This window comes from Meriones unguiculatus, chromosome 3 (genome assembly GCF_030254825.1).
Source record: "Meriones unguiculatus strain TT.TT164.6M chromosome 3, Bangor_MerUng_6.1, whole genome shotgun sequence".
Classification (NCBI taxonomy): domain Eukaryota; kingdom Metazoa; phylum Chordata; class Mammalia; order Rodentia; family Muridae; genus Meriones; species Meriones unguiculatus.
This window is the reverse complement of record NC_083351.1, coordinates 177,898,984-177,915,881: the sequence shown is the minus strand read 5'-3', so window position 1 is coordinate 177,915,881 and position 16,898 is coordinate 177,898,984. Positions and strand designations below refer to the sequence as shown.

Sequence of the window (16,898 nt, the reverse complement as noted above, 5' to 3'; positions counted from 1 at the left end):
GGTCGCTTGCTTCTGTGCGGGTGCTGGGGTCTGGATCTGGGTCCTCACTCTCAGAGCAGGCGCCTCAATGAAAGAGCCAGCTCCTGCCCTCTTACACTCGGGGATGGACTCCCTCACATGCACAGCATTTGTACTTTCTGTTTGTTTTTAGTGGAGGCTTCGTGATACGTTGTGGACTTTTTCTTCTTTCTCCTTTCAGACTTGTAGGGAAAACACACTGTGCGCAACCACAGAAGCGCCGAGTAGGGGAGTGCTCTGCTGTCCATCAGCTCTCTGTTGCTGCCACCAAATGCCTGAGGCAACTAAGGGGGAGAAAGGTGTGCTTTTGACTCACCGTTTCAGGGCTTTCAGCCTGTGGTTGCTTGTCTGTCTCACTGTGGGTCTGTGGGGACATAGCTTGTCACGGCAGGAACATGGCAGGAACTTCTCCCCTTACGATAGCCCTGGCAGAAAGAGAGAGAAGGGGTGGAAGTCCTCCGCCACCTTCCCGGCCTCCCATGGCTTCCTTTCATTATGTGCCATCTCCTGAAATGGTGTCAGTACTCTGTAGCAGCTTAGGAGACAGCCCCAGTGCCACAGCGCCACAGCGCCACAGCGCCCTGGGAGAGCACTGAGTGTGTTTACATGTGCGCTGCTGAGGGACCTGAGGAAGAGCAGCCAGCTGCCTCTTGGTGGGCAGACTGTGTGCATCTGGAGCTGTACTTGCAGCAGGAACAGGAAGCACCTTGGGGTCCAGGCGCAATTGAGCAAATTCCAGGCCCCTTGGTAGATGTGTTTTGGGTTGAATGACAGACTGTATTTTTGTTGTGTTTAATTTGTGGTCATTGTCAACCATGCTAGGAGGGTTGTGTTCCAAGCATAGTAGCTGTTAGGTATCATCTATGTCCACAGAATCAGGGGACAGTGTCTGAGGCTCATCCACAAATTCACCCCTGCCATTGCTGTCATGGCCTCTTCCTTCACCACCTTCTGCTTCTCAGAGAGCTGCTGGGTAGTGCCCAGCAATAGAGTGGTGGTGGCGATTATTTGAAAAGACACCTAGACTTGGCCAAGTAGGCAGGGTGCCTGTTCATGACAGCGTTGGGGTACAGGAGTGGCTAGGCAGGAATTACAAAAGCATTTGAGACCGAGGCTGCAATTCTGAAGAGTGTGTTTGTTATTTAGAAGCCAGGACGAACTCAGTGGAATGCGCTGAGGACTTTGATCCGGGCTCCTTTAGGCGGCCTGAGCTTAGTGGAGCCTGAGTTCACATTCCTGGGAGCTCCAGGAATGGGGCCAGCATAGCACCCACAGGGAAGTGTGAGGGTGGAGAGTTCTAGCCTTCCCTCTGCTTTCTGCAGAGTCCCTGGCTTACACCAACAACAGGTTAAGCAGGAGAAAAAGAGCGGGAATTTGTTGCAAAAAAGGAAAACCAAGGAGGACTGGGGAACAGGAAATCTGAGGGTTTAAAATTATTTTCATGGGAACCCAAGGGGCTTAGAGAACATGGACAGCAGAGGACAGATATGCAAGACCAACAGAGGTTTGTAAATGATTCTCTCTGGAATGCTGAGTGGGACTAACACAGAGGACAGTGGACTGTGAGAGAAGTGTCCAGCTGTGCTGACCCGGCAGCCTCCCAGCCTGCTGTAGCTCTGTGCCCTGGCTGGAACCAGCGCTGACTGCTTTCTTCTTTGGGGTCCAGACTTTAAACAGACACAAAGGCACTGGGGAAGTCTCCTGGCACCTGCAGCTCTCTGAATACCTGTAGTTTAGAACAGCTAACATACCAAGGGACTGTATTTTGAGGTGACAGTTCCTGAGCTCCCTTAGTATCTCATTTTCTTCTTCTTCTTCCTCCTCCTCCTCCTTCTTCTTTTCTCCTTCTTCTCCTTCTCCTTCTCCTTCTCCTTCTCCTTCTCCTTCTCCTTCTCCTTCTCCTTCTCCTTCTCCTTCTCCTTCTCCTTCTCCTTCTCCTTCTCCTTCTCCTTCTCCTTCTCCTTCTCCTTCTCCTTCTCCTTCTTCTTCTTCTTCTTCTTCTTCTTCTTCTTCTTTTCTCCTCCTCCTCTTCTTCTTTTCATTTTTTTAGGTGTCTGGTCACCAGTATGGGATAGGGCTGGGAGGGAGCGGAACTGTAGCTCATATCACTGAAACACCTATTTCCCATTAGTTCTTTGTGCAGGCGAGGGAGGGGGAGGGCGGAGGAAGGGAGACAGACAGGCAGACAGACAGACAGAGACTGAGGGAGGAGAAATATGAATATGAGTGTCCAGGCAGGTGCTACATGGGATTCTGAGAGCCTCGTGCTGAATGTGAGAATATGAGTGTGTGGCCGTCAGGGAGACTGCATTTGGCTGGCTGGGACAGGGCTGTATGCCCGCAGCCGCTGTGCTGAGTGAGGGGCTAGGTAAATATGGGGCCACGAAGAGGCTGGGGATAGCTTGGGGGCACTTCTGCGGAGGTAGGTTAGGGTTGAAGAGTTTGGATGATGAGACGAGCTTAAGCAAAGACACGGAGCTGAGAATCCTCGTGTGCATCTGCTGGAGACAAGTGGGGGAGGGGGGAGGACAGGAGGCTGGGAGGCCATGTCACACAAAGCCTGGCTGTGTGCGCTGCTAGGGCTTCGGGTTTGCTGAGTTCTCCTCGGTCAGGGCATAGTGTGTGTGTGTGTGTGGGGGGCTTTGCATGTGCAGCAGCTGTACAGCCGCACCCCCTGGCTAGAGGGGCGCCTGCTGTGGAGGTGGCTCCGGGGCCCGAGGGGGCAGCTTCGTCATGTTTGGGGCACTGGGAGCAGAGGTGGAGTGGAGAGCTTTAGACCTGAAAGCTTCATTGACTAGAGGAACAGAAAATGGGGAAGCAGGTGCCCAAATGACCGAGTTCTACTTTTCCCTCTAGTAGCAAGGCTCACCTTCTGCCTTTGGTGGTGGTGGGGGCTTTCCTAACCTTCGCCCCAAAGTTTGCTGCACAGGTCTAGCTCCAGACCCTCTTCTTAAACGTTTGTCGTTGTTTAGTTCTTAAATTTGTTATGCTTTCCTGAATAAAGAAAATCCCTGAAAAGGTATCTCCAGCTTTGGGGAGCGTGTGTACGTGTGTACAATTACGTACAGTTGATTTTGTGAATGCTATGTGGATGTTAAAAAGTTGACCTGAGCTCTCTCAGCTTTCCTCCCAAGAGAAGAAATGAAAACATGAGTGTCAAATGGAAGGGAGGGTGTCCTTCGCCCAAAGGGCTGAGTCGGTGATCTGCCAGCCTACGGGCAACTTAGAAACTAAACACACATCAAAATTATACCAAAAAAAAAAAAAAAAAAAAAAAAGGCCAAGGTTGCATTTCAGATGATGAGACCGGCTGGTCAGTGTTTCTGTAGTTCTGGAAACCGCCGAGTCGCCAGGCCCTCCAGACGGGCTGGGAGGGCTTCACCCACCGTTCCCTCGCTGGAAGCTCACCTCTGCGCTTCTGCCCACAGGTCCAGAGCCCAGCGGCCGGTGTGCACTGTCCCCGGTCAGCGCCTCGCACCCAGTCCAGGCCTTGATGGAGAGCTTCACCGTGCTGTCAGGCTGTGCCAGCAGGGGCACTACTGGGCTGCCACAGGAGGTCCACGTGCTCAACCTCCGTGCCACCGCAGAGCAGGGCCCAGGCCAGCCGCAGAGAGAGGTAACTGTGGGGACTGTGGGCCGCAGGGAGCCACTGAGGGTGGACCTCATTTTAGTCTTGAGCCCTGGGTTGAGAGCCGTGTTGTCAGCCTCGCATGGACAGGTAGAAGCCTCGCTTCTACCCGCTGGGCCATCTGTGGGCCCTGGTCACCTGAGGTTTTAAATTGCCCTCCATCCTCTCATGTGTCCTGACGGATGAGTCAGGAGCATCTCTAGAACGAAGAGCAGCATCCTAAGGGTACTTCCTTATTGTCAGCAACCTAAGGGTACTTCCTTATTGCGGTTGCGGTATCTTCTCCGAGATGGCGGCCTTGGCGGTCCTGGAGAAGCCATCGGGAGAGGCTGGTGATCACTCACTGCCTGCCCTGGCACGGTGAGCACGGCACCAGCCTGCCTTGTGGTCCTGCACTGTGCTCATTGCTCAGGTCAGGATTCGGGGCCAAGGACACGGGTTGCAGAGTCTTTCCTGTGCCTCAGCGACGGCTCAGATTGCGGGTTAATGGTCTCCTGGCAATTTTTAAGAAGAGAGGTTTTTTTCCCCCCATGAAGTAACACCCCATTGCCATTCTTTCTGTTCTTTAGTTTTTGTGTCAGCAGTGTTAGGAGGCTGGGCTTATCTCTCTAAGAGAAAAGCATCTTCAGTAATTCCTTACAATGGTGGAGTTCAGAGAAAAAATTGAAAAATGGGATTTATCTTTCAGCTCCCCCTTGGTCAGAAAAGTGAATTTCCACAGCGACATGCATGTGTATATGCTGCAGGCGTCTCCTTGCCTTTTGGGGTGCAGAGGAGTAGGGCAGGCACGGAGCCTCCACAGGAGAATCAAAACTAACTTTAATCTGGTGGCAGTGTGCAGGGCTGGCGCATTTCAAAGCCAGGATCTGACCCTTTCCAGCGCCACTGGGAACTCTTGTCAGTCTGCTGGGTGGCTTTGCCATTGTGGCTGCAACACATTCTTCAGGTCAGATTTCTTTATCCCAGTAATGTGTCTTTAATTCTCAGCGTACGTGGGAGAGTTTGTGGTGGGAGGGAAGGGCGGAGGGGAGGAAATACAGCCCCCAGAGGCATTGCTGACTCCAGCAATTCCTGAGCGTAGCAATTACTCACGTTATATACGCTTCTCTCAGAGGGACTGGGAAGGAAAAAGAAAAAAAAAAAAGTCTGAGCTGTTGCAGGAATATCAACAACCCAAAATTCTTAGTGTTAAATTGTGCGGTACTGCTGTGGCCTCTGAAAATGGATTTGATGAAGACTGCCACAGCAGAAGGAAAAAGGACATTCTGGAACAGGCATGTGTGGTTAGCTCGGGGCCTGGAGAGTTCAGGGAGAGGACTCCCAGCCCAGCCCGTGCTGCTGCTCCCTGTCTGTGTCATCAGTGTGTGCCCGGCGCCCTTGCCTTACAGGCATTCCCGCCAGTAGACCTCCCAGGGAGACGGCGTCATGGCCTTCCTTGGCGTCCATTGCCGGTGGATGGTTGGAGTTCAAGGCTGCTTACAGGCATGGTGTCAGGACCCTCTGGGCAATCCTCTGGCTCTGCAGAGCTGTCCTATAGGAGACCTTGGGCCTTTTGCATGAACACAGGAGCGTGGGGGTTGGCCCTAGAGAGAGAAGGAAGGAGTCTTATTGACTGGCAAGGCAGAAATGACGTGTTACATTCTCCCCCCTTCTTACAGATGGTGGGAGACACAGTCCTGCCATGTGCTAACAGTTAGAAATACGTCACCAGGCCACAAGTCAGCAGGTCCACACGGGAGATAAAGGCAGAAATGACAACTAGAGTGTGTACAAAAAGTGCCAGTGCAGCTCGAAATACTTAAAACTTAGAAAGGCCTGACTGCCACCATCTCTGAGCGGGTAGGCCAACTGTGGTCTTTCCACACACTGCAAGGTTAGTAGGCAGAAAAAGGCACAGTCTCAGAAATGTCCCACAGTACAGAGGAAACGGAAAATACAATGCCAAGTAAGTGAGATAGAGACACAACCATGCATTAGACAGTTGCATGTACAGAGTGCATAAATGCAGAGAGGCAAGAAGTTAAATAAGTGCTCGCTTAGGGCTAGATGGGAGAAAAGAAGGTGAGGCTTGGCTGCTTCTGGTAGTGGGGGCCTTAGGGACAGAGGATGAAAATATTCTGAAATTAAATTGTGGCAGTGGTTATACAGCCCTGCAACTACAATAAAAAATGTTGAGTTATAATTTAAATTTGACAGTACGTGAATTTTTTTTTAAGCCAGTGTCTAATTAGCTCATAAAGTCAGTTTTGGCCAATTCCACCCCTGTAGCGTTCATTTTTAAACTCTATTTTATTTTATTTGGGGTGTTTATGCCTCCACCTCCCTTCCACCAGCCCTTTAACCCTGAATAAGAGAGAAGGTTAGTGGGGAGAGGGGCACAGACCCCTTTACTTCTCCTGGCTGTTTATAAGTGATCGGTTTTTTAGGGGCTATCCCAATCTCCATCAACAGTAAACTCAGCAATCAGTCTCCTCCAAGCTGCTGTCTCTCCATCTATGGTCTCTCCAGACTGCCCCTCCTTCTCTTTCTAGGCTCTTGTATTTATTTCCCTTGGAGTCCTAGACCACGCCCCTCTCCCTGCTGCATGAGGCAGGTCCTTATCAGCTGGCAAAGACCACGGCCTACAGGAGGCAATTATCAGCTGTGGACAAACTAAAGCCCAAACTAAAACCCCACACTTGGGATTAAAACAAAAACATATTTACATACCATAACTGAGTTTTTAAAGAAACTAAAACTTCCATTACAAGCTCTCCCCTCTCCCCCCATGTTTTTAGGACCAAAAGTGTTTCATTTTTCAACCTAAATTTCATTGTTTTTGTTATTCTCACCGGATGACTTGATTTATAGTTTTGGCCTTGCATGAGATATGCTGATTGTAATGGCAGGTATGTTTGGGGAGTAATCGTAGAAGGGCCAGAGTTAAACTTTGTAAAATCTGTACCAAATATTTAAGGCAAGTATTTTTCAAGATTAGAAGAGAAAGAAAGAAAGAAAGAAAGAAAGAAAGAAGGAAGGAAGGAAGGAAGGAAGGAAGGAAGAGAGAGAGAAAGAAAGAAAGAGAGAAAGGAAGAAGGCCTCTGCTTACAAACTAGCCACCGAGTCAGCACACCAAGCCCACCCGTGTGTCTGGCGCTCTACAGTAGTTCTTCCCTGGTGGCATTCTTGAGTCTGAGGGAACTGTGAAAGCAGCCCTATTTGCCCTCAGCTTTCAGGGACCTAGGAGCGGCACCAAGGCCACGGCTGAGCACCCCTCTCTAATCTCCCTCCTGGTGCCGTTGCTGAGCTCCATCGGGGGCAAGCTTTCCTGTTTTCCTTGGCAGAAGAGGTACCAGGAGTACTGGTGCCTGGAGTGCTCGGCAGCAGGCTGCCAGGAGTGGAGGAAAGGGTTATGCCAAGCTGGGTAAACAGCATCCGGGCCGAGGGGCACAGGCTTGCTGCAGCCTGTCGGCATGCCCTGTTCCCGTGGCGTTGCTCCCGCTGTCTGCTGGCTCGAGCAGCTGGAGAAGCTGGAGCTAGAATTAGGCCTTTTCATCTGGGCCCATACCCCTCATCTGTAATCACAGGCTTTGGGAAACAGCGGCTTGGAGACTGAACAGGAAACTGGACACAGACCTCTGGGTATGGAGGAGGGCAGCTAGCCCAGAGGCCCTGAGATAGTGGATTATTTACTTATTTATGTGTGTTACTACTTTATTGGCTTCAGTTGAAAAACATTATCATTATCATCATCTCATGATGGTAATAACATGGGGTGGGGGTGGTGAGGTGGGGTGGGGTCACTCCAGCATAGCAGCGAGAATGACTTCCAAACGCTGTGTCTCTAACCTACAGCAGGGCAGTTACGCTTCCCCCAAATCTGTCTCTCCTCGCTTTCCCTCCCCCACCTCAGAGGGAGGGGAAGCTGCTAAGTGGGGACAGAGAGCCTAACTGGATAGGACATTCACATCCCTGCTCTTGAACACACCCAGTGCAGTGTAAGTGATGGTGGCTGCTGGACATGCAGTGGTGCCAGGCATAGGAAGAGGAGCAGGGTTGGGGACAGCAAGGCAGGGATGTCGTAACAGAGCTGTGTGACCCGAGCCACACAGCCCTGCGATAGGCAAGGATGTTCTCTAACAAGTTGGGGCAAGGTGTGTAATCTGAACCTCCAGCTAGTGCTCAGCTAAGAACTCTCTGGAACCGATCTTGGAATTCTGAATGCCAAAATCAGAGGTCCCAGTCAACACTGGTCTTGGCAAACACACCAGGGCACAGGCTGAGCGGAGAGGTTACAGCAGGCATACCAGGGTGGCTGGTTACATCCTTAAACCCTGTCCTCACACTGTAGGATTGCCTGGCAGAGCTCAGCAACCCCTACCCCCCGGCCAGCAGAGCTCAGCCCCTGGCCTGGCAGAGCTCAGCACCACCCCCAGCCTGGCAGAGCTCAGCAATCCCCCTGGTAGGGGAGCTGAGGCAGAGGCCTCCACTGCTTCAGCATGAGGTGCTGCCTGGTTCTGTTCTGTGCCACCTGGAAGCAAGTAGGTTGGAAGAAAACCCAAACAAGCAGGGCTCTTCTTACTGCCCTGCCAGCCTTGACCCTCCCTTTAATATAACTTTTTATTTATTACAGTTTTTTAACTTTGTGTCCCAGCTGTACCCTTCCCAATCCCACCCTCCCTCTCTCTTCTTCTATGCCCCTCCTCCAGCCCACTGATACGGGAGGTGCTCTTCCCCTTCCCTCTCACCCTAGCCTATCAGGGCTTGTCAGGACTGGCTGCATTGTCTTCTTCTGTGGCCTGGCAAGGCTGCTCCCCCATCAGAGGGAGGTGATCAAAGAGCCAGCCACTGAGTTCATGCTAGAGACAGTCTCTGTTCCCCTTACTAGGACACCCACTTGGATACTAAGCTGCCTTGGGCTACATCCGTGCATGGGTTCTAGGTTATCTCCTTGCATGGTCTTTGGTTGGAGTATCAGTCTCAGAAAAAACCCCTGAGCCTAGATTTTTTTTGGTTCTGTTGTTTTCCTTGTGGAGCTCCTGTCCCCTCCAGGTCTTTCTATCTCCTCCTTCTTTCATAAGCTTCCCTGCACTCTGCCCAAAGTTTGGCTATGAGTCTCAGCATCTGCTTTGATACCTTGCTGGGTAGAGTGTTTCAGAGGCCATCTGTGGTAGGGTCCTGTCCTGTTTCCTGTTTTCTCCCTCATCTGATGTCCATCCCATTTGCCTTTCTGAATGAGGATTGAGCATCTTACCCAGGGTCCTCCTTCTTGATTAGCGTCTTTAGATGCACAGATTTTAGTATGATTATCCTATATTATATGTCTAATATCCACTTACAAGTGAGTATATACCATGTGTGTCTTTCTGTTTCTGGTATACCTCACTCAGGATGATCTTTTCTAGTTCCTACTATTTGCTTGCAAATATCATGACTTCCTTGTTTTTAATTGCTGAGTAGTATTCCATTGTGTAAATGTACCACAATTTCTGTATCTATTCCTCAACTGAGGGACATCTGGGTTGTTTCCAGGTTCTGGATATTATGAATAAAGCTGCTATGAACATGGTTGAACAAATATCCTTGTTGTTGAGCATATTCTGGATATATGCCTGGGAGTGGTATAGCTGGATCTTGAGGTAGCACTATTTCTAGTTGTCTGAGAAAGCGCCAGGTTGATTTTCAAAGTGGTTGTACAAGTTTACATTCCCACCAGCAATGGAGGAGGGTTCCCCTTTCCACATCCTCTCCAGCATGCGTTGTCACTTGAGTTTTTTATCTAAGCCATTCTGATGGGTGTAAGGTGAAATCTCAGGGTTGTTTTGATTTGCATTTCCCTGATGCCTAAGGACGAAGAATCACTAAAACAATCCTCTACAATAAAAGATCTTCTGGAGGTATCTCCATCCCTGATCTCAAGCTGTACTGTAGAGAAACAGCATGGTACTGGCATAGAAATTGGCTCGTGGATCAATGGAATCCAATAGAAGACCCAGAAATCCCCCCCCACCGGCCCTTTAAATGGGCGCAGTAGCAGCAGCAGCAGCAGCAGCAACAGCAGCAGCAGCAGCAGCAGCAGCAGCAGCATTTCCAAAGCAGCATGGTGTCTGATCATCCTGGAGGTGAAGGTCATGTTCCTGGTCTGTGAGGTCACCCTCTTGTTAGGGCACATTTCTGCATTTGAAAATGTGACTCCTTTTCACCCTCAGCCCTTCTAATAGAGTATAAAAGCCATAGACTAATGCAAGGAGCCGGTCTCTCTGTCAGCCTGAGCTCAGCTACTGGGCAGATGGCTGGTGTGTGCGGGGCCGGAGTCTAGTCCACCATGTCTGCTAGCTTTACATTTTGTTTGAGAATAGAGGGAAATTTACTACTAATATTTTCATTTGAAGACTCAAATTCCACAGCCGCGTTTATGATGTTAACTTCCATCCTTGCCTTGACTGTGTTTTTCAAATATTTCCGTATGAATTAGACATACTTATTTGACCTTTTTGTCTACCGCCTTGAAGAGGCCTTACGTGAACTTGGTGCTTTTGCCTCTAGGCAGTGTCCCGTTGCTCCCTTCCCCTCTCCTCCCTGAATTCCTGACTGGGTGAACATAAGGACATCCTCCTACCTTCCCTGTGTCTGGTTTCTCTTCTTTGTGCTCACCTCTGGTGCTCATCGACCACTCCTGGGCTGCTGGGATTGGGGAGGGTCCCGGCCGGAGAGTCCAGCAGCAATTCCCTCACTGTCAGTCAGGGCCTGGTTACCGGCAAGCCCTTTTCCTACCTTAACCTCATTCCTCCTCTGCTTTTGCTGCCTCTGAGGCCTCTCAGCCTCCTTTTCCTGGCATTACCATCTCAGTTTCCAAATGCTGTGCTAGTCTGGTGGTCTCGGCTTCCTCTGTGTCCATTTTTCGGTGTCCTCAGTTTTTCCTCTTTTCCTCTCAGGGGTTCTGACTTGGCAGCTGCTGGCCTTGTCTTCCTCTGTCTGCTGGCCTGGAGGTGGCTTGTCGAGGGCTTGGATGGTCGGCACTGCCTCTGATCCCTGACATTTAAGAGGGCCTCTCAAGTGGAAGGACCAATGAGTCCTTCTGCCTTTCCTTGCTAGTCCAGCCTCAAGTTCTGGGTCCTGAGAAACAGGATGGTTGGATGGCATTCAGTGAGCCAGGGTCGGTCTCGGTTCTGCCACTCTCAGCACAGGCTTCTGAGAAGCCCCTCACTTCTCTGAGCCCTACTTCCCTCCTGGGAAATGCAGATGGTGGTAGCCCCCAATTGAGAGATAGCCTCTGGCTTTGAGCTGGCGTGTGTGTCTGTCAGTCTTCAAACAACATTGAAGAATTGTCTCTGAAGGGGAGTTTCGGAGCCTTCCTCAGTCAGGACTCCTTACCCAGGGCTGATTTCCCAGGCCAGCTTCCTGGCGTCCTCCGCGTCACCATGCCATCTAAAATCTAAAGCATTTTAGATCTTCCCATCCCTTCAAACGCTGTACTTGACCCGTCATCAGGTTCTGTCTCCGTTTCCTCTCCAGTTGCCCTTGGATTTCCTGTTCCTCTCCTCTTACCATGATCCCTTAGTTAGGCTCCTGCAACTACCATCTTCCACCACGGCCCCTGTTGTTTCCACGTGGCTTGGGAACTGCTTCATCAGTCCAACCTTCCGTGAAGAATTCTGTCGTGGCCCATTTCTTTACTCATTTTCAGACGCAACCCTTGAGCTATAAGAACTTGCTGCGTTCTTACTCATCGTGTGTCCGTCGCACCTGCATGAGATTAAAGAACACATTTGATCCAGCATGTCAAATAACACAACCTAAGACGCTGCCAGACTTTTGCAGAAACACAGGAGAGGCATGGCAGCTCTAACGAGATGAGAGGAGGGCTCCCAGGAGACAGGATGGTAGAAAGCTTGGACGTCAGGCAGATGTCGTCTGGCAGAGATTGAGGGCCACTGTGTCACAGAGGGAAGATCAGAAACCTCGCACGAAAGAAAGATCTTTGCTGTGTGTGGTGTGGCCATAGACCGTCGCCTTCAGGCCACATCCATCCAGCTCGTTGCTTTATTTGCTGTTGAGTAACTCTGTTGAGAGATCACTTAGGTCCCTGAGTCTCACCTGTCTAAAATTAACACATCAGCGGCTGTGGCCTGCTCTGGTGTGTTCACGGAGTATACGGTAGGCATCTGTTGACAGTGATTGCTTGGTTTGACAGGATCTAGCACCATCAGCAAAGGGCGAGTCTGTGAGGACTGATGTGGGCTGTAGACTCACCTAAATGTGAGTGCTTCGGTCCGTTCTGGGACGGAGTCCTGAGGGGGAGGTCGGGAGGTGGGCACGAACACTTGCTGCCCTCTGTGTCTGAGTGTGGGTTCATGAGGCTGTCACACTCTCCCCAGTACGGACTGCACCCTCAAACTCTGAGCCACATGAACCCTGTCTTCCTTCAGCTGCTGCTGTGAAGGGCTTAGTCACAGCAAGCTCCTGCAACAACCCCGCAATCTAACTTCACATTTTCACATTTCTCCCAGAAACTGGTCACTGCCCCGTTTTCGTGTTTTTCCTGCTCAGCCCAACAACCCCTGACACAGTGTGTCTGCTCTGGACACTCGGATAAATGGAGCCATGCAACAGGTGATTTTTCTGGCTGGCTTCTTCCACTTTGCATAGTCCTCTCAAGATCCAGGTGTGTTTTTAATGTCTATCTGTTGTTATTATTTTTTGTTCCCTAGTAGCATTCTGCCATATGGGTCTTCACCACGTGTTTGTCCGTTAATCAGTCTGATGTCTGCTTTGGTACATAAAGTTTTATTAGGACATCCCCATACTCATTTGTTTCTACATTGTCTGTTTTCTTATGATGCCGGAGTTGAACGCTGGGTAAGAGACCCATGCGGCTTTGGAAGCCTTAAATATTTATTGTTTGGCCCTTTGTAGCAGTCGCTTGCCAACCGTGGGATAATGGCGGGGCTGGAGTGGGGCGAAGAAGTGGAAGATGAGATTGGCATGGCCACATCAATGAGGAGAAGACCCACTCACATGGCTCAGTGTGCGGTCTGTGACACGCCAGACACCCTGGCGCATACCTCAGAGTCCCCTCACTTTTTGGGGGGCGTGTGCCTGTAGCCCCAGCTGCTTGGCTGAGACAGGAGGGTCACTTGAGCCCAGGCTGGAGCCAGGCTGGTCAACACAGTCAGACACTGTTTACTTAAAAATATGAAAGGACACTGGGCAGGGCCTTAGCCTCAACTCAGCAGCTGAGTCCATTGCACCATATCTTTCTTCTTTTTATGTAATTTTAAAGATTTATTTTTAATTATGTGTACATGTCCGTCCACACGTGGGTATGTACATAGTGCCTGTGGAAGCCAGTGAGGGCGTGGGCCCCTGGAGACTGGGGTTACAGGCGGCTGTGACCCCCCACGTGGATGCAGGAGCGGATCCTGAGTTATCTTGAGGGCGGTGAGGGCTGTTGACCCTGAGCTGGCTCTCCAGTCCGTTCTTCACTTCCACGTCTATACAGCAGTCCTGAGCACCCTAGGAAGTGGACTTCCTAAGGGCGGACAGAAGCCCGTTGGCCCACGCCTGGCAGAGGACGGTATTCAAATGTTTGGTGTCTAAGTTAGCCCATTCCATGCCGAGTACTTGATTAGCGTGGTAGGGATGGACTTGCCGGGTCCCCACGGCCCCGTTCGCATCCCTGCTCTCGTGTGTTTCCCTAACTAAATGTCCTTTCACTCAGCTCACCGTTTATCTCAAGTCTGCAGGTTCTCTTTCAGTCTTTCTACGGTCCGTTCGAAATCCTTCTTTCCCCCTCGGGGGTTTAGCCACTTGCTAGAAGACTAGGTATTCTTTCTCTCAGCTGGGTGGAAAGCTATAAATAATCTTTTTTTTTTTTTTTTTTTTTTTTTAACTCCATGCTGCTCCCCAGGGTAACTCATTTGATCTGAGCCTGGTTTGAAGTTGGGCCATGTGGAATGAACTGTCCCTGTGGTGGGGGTGGGGACTCCCAGCCAGTCCTTAATTAATTTTGATTCCTCCAATAGAGAGAGCGTGTTTTACTCTACTGTGTCTTCTTAAATAACTAATTACTTGATTTTCTTAAATTGTGTTTTCTTGCTTGGTGACTACTTAAAATATCCCTGCCTATACCGTAATTTGTTCCTTGTTTAATGTGGCTCCTTCCGTGTTTACTCTGGACTGCAGTCTTCGGAGCTTGTTTTCTGGGGCAGCTCAGAAGTTGGGCTTGGCAGAGTCTTCAAGCTTTACCCACCAGAACCCTACAGGAAGTTGTGTGTCGGCCAGAGAATCTGTTTACTTAGAGCATGGTGTCCGGCAGAGGCAAGCCATTTGTGAGGGCCTGGTCTTAAGGACACAGGAGCTGGCCTGGAAGGCCAGGAGTCTGCCCTCACTGCACGCGTGTGCCCTGGCCTTCTGCAGCGAGGCCCTGTCTGGGAGGCCTGGATCCGAGGCAGTCCATCTTAAATTTGAGAGAGTGGGGCTTACTTTTATAGAAATAAAGCTGGCTTTTGTAAGGATTCACTGTTGACTTATGGAACCCGGGTGAGTCTGCCTTCTCCCACGACACTGACACTAGTGCTGTCAAGCCACTTTCAGTCCTTCAGGTGAAGCTAGAACATTTCTGTCTGCTGAGGCGAAGGCTGAGGGGGAGAGTGGAAGGGAAGGCCGTGTGTGCGGGTAGCGTCAGCACACTACCTCTGAGGAGACAGTGGGGATGGTTATGTGGGAGCCAGGACCACACGTCGGGAGGCGGGGTCAGCGCGAGGCCTCCTGCCAGACGCCCACATCCCACTGTGCACATAAGCGTTTCATTTCTATTCGCTGACACGGTGCATACACATCAGACTGTTGTGGGTGTCGTGGGCCTGGCCTGGGCCTGGGCCTGCCCCGGGGTCTGTGCTCAGTGGCCGTGTGCTGCTTCAAGGGGTGGCTGTCCTAGGAGCCTTTGAGTTCAGCGGCTTCCCCTAAGCTGTGTGCTTTCAGGGAGAGGAGCAAGGCCCCCAGAGCCTGCTGAGGACTGAAATGAATGGGGCGGGGGAGGGAGCATCGTGCTCAGAGCTGGCCTTTCCTGGGGGTTCTAATGGCCTGTAGCTGCCGTGTGGAAAGCTCTTGCTTATTACAAGCCTAACAGAGCAGCGCCTTCGCTAAAGCCCTAGGTGGGCCTAACACTTGGCCATTATAATTCTCCCTCCTCCGATGCCTGTCAGCCTCAAGTGCTGCTGTAGAGCAACAGGGCTGTCTGTGTCCCATGTGCCATGCATTGCCCACAGAGGCCAGGAGAAGGCGCCTGGCCACTGGAGCTGGAGCTGCAGGCCGTTGTGAGCTGCCACGTGGGTGCTGGGACTTGAACCCGGGTCCTCTGCAAGAGCAGCCAGCGCTCTCATTCACTGAGCCATTTCTCCAGCCCAGAGCAATAGTGTTGTCTTGGGGGTCCAGACGCTTCCAAAGGTGCCGACAAGGCAGAGTAAAGGAGACAGGTTTTGTCAGGACACAGGTGCTTCTGTGTGAGGTGTAGGGCTAGGGCCTTTGGGTGGAATCCTTCTCTCACAGTGTTAGTTTAATTCTCCTTTAAAATAAAGGAGTGTGTGTGAGAGAGAGACAGATGGAGGTGTAGATGTGGGTGTGTGAGAGAGGACAGCTTTTGGGGGTCACTACCCACGTTCTGTGGGTTCTGGGCACCCACCTCAGGCGGCAGCCATAGCGGCTCTCCTTGTTGTGTGGCCGGTGCCTCCTAGGAAGGTTAGCCTGCAGGGAAGCTCGAGCTGGGAGCTGCTGGGGCTTTGGCTGAGTGCTCGCATCAGGCTGGCAGGGAACCGGGAGCTGAGGATGGGGCAGCCTTCAGGCCATGCTCCCTGCTGGCAGCTTGGCCCCACCCCAAGGCCCCACATTCCCCTGCAGCCAGCTGGACCCCAAATGTTCAAACACAGAGCCCGAGGGGATCAGCGGGGGTCAGCGGGGGTCAGCTTGCAGAGAGGCCTGCAGGCGGGCCCTTCCTGCTTTCCTGCACCTCCTGTGCATGGTGCTGTTTGTTGACTGGTCCTGTTTCCCCACTGGACGTTAGGAGAGTGCGGCTCCAAGTGAAAGGGAGAGAGAGAGCACCACTGTTTCTCTGAAGGAATCTTGCGTCTCTGATGCTGTCAGAGATCCAGTTCTCAGTGTTTTCACTGGAAGCTGTTCAGATTTCCCGCATCATAAAGTCTTTCAGAGCTGCTCTGAGTTACGGTTGACTCAGCTTTCCCCATTTGCACTGTAAGAAGCCCAGCTTGTTTTCTTTCGGGGGGAAGTGGCTTGTGTGTGTCAGGAGCCCAGGGCCATGAAGGAACCGTGGCTTGCCGTGAGCCTTTCGGGCGTGTGGTCGGAGCAGCTACAGTGTGTGATTCTGAGTCCGGTGGCCACGTGCTCCTCTGTATGCTTCCCAAACACTTTTCCTGGCTGGGGACCCTAAGTGTGCGTACGCCCTCCATGTGTTTCCTATTTTTTATGACTCATACTTACGGTACTCATAAAGATTTCTTCTCTCTTGGCTCCAAGTGATGAGCCGGCCTGCACACTTCCAGGGCTGTGGGCTGAGGACCTTGCCTGTGATCCTGAGAGAGGGCCCTGGAAGGCACAGTGCAGCTTTTGGGGTACTGTGCACTCTCACTCCTGCACGCTGAGAAACTGTGTCTGTTCTTCACCTCCGTTTTCCAGCTTTCCCCCACGTTTGTGGGCGGTTTGCTGCTGATGAGCGAGGCCCCTGGGCTGGGCGGGAGAAGCCGGTGCCAGACCCCTCCCTTGCTGCAACTGCGGGAGAGGGTTCAGGGGAGGAAGAAACGGGAGTGATTAACTAAGATGACATGCGTGCCCTGTGACCACAAACATGCATTTTGGGAGATGGGGTGTCTTCTTGAGTTTAGAGAAAGGCTGAGACCTGAGACACAGTTGACTTTAGTCCACTCAACAGAATCCAGTATGACAGCTGATGGCAGGACAGTGCTGTGTGTGTGTGTCTATGTATGTGGTATGTGTGGTGTGTCTTTGTGTGTGTTATGTGTGGTATGTGATGTGTCTGTGTGTGGTGTGTATGTGGTGTGTATGTGTTGTATGTGGTGTGTATGTGTGTGTCTCTGTTGTGTGTGGTGTGGGGGCTGTATGTGTGTGTGGTGTGTATGTGTGTGTGTGTGTGTGTGTGTGTGTGCCTGTGCATGTGCCCACTCCTATGTGTTCCCGTGCAGCTGTGTGTGTGTGCTACCCTAGGGTAAAGGTCGTGTGGAGCTGTGCTTCATAGGAGGAG

At 51.4% G+C, this 16,898-nt stretch overlaps 1 protein-coding gene across 1 annotated transcript in view; it reads left to right on the top strand.

The window, feature by feature from the left end:
• Tgfbr3 (transforming growth factor beta receptor 3) overlaps window positions 1-16,898 on the top strand; it is a 123,241-nt gene that overhangs the window by 29,023 nt on the left and 77,320 nt on the right. The window contains exon 3 of the mRNA XM_021637895.2: window positions 3,447-3,634. Within this exon, the coding sequence (XP_021493570.2) occupies window positions 3,447-3,634 (188 nt within the window). The remainder of the gene's footprint in view (window positions 1-3,446; window positions 3,635-16,898) is intronic.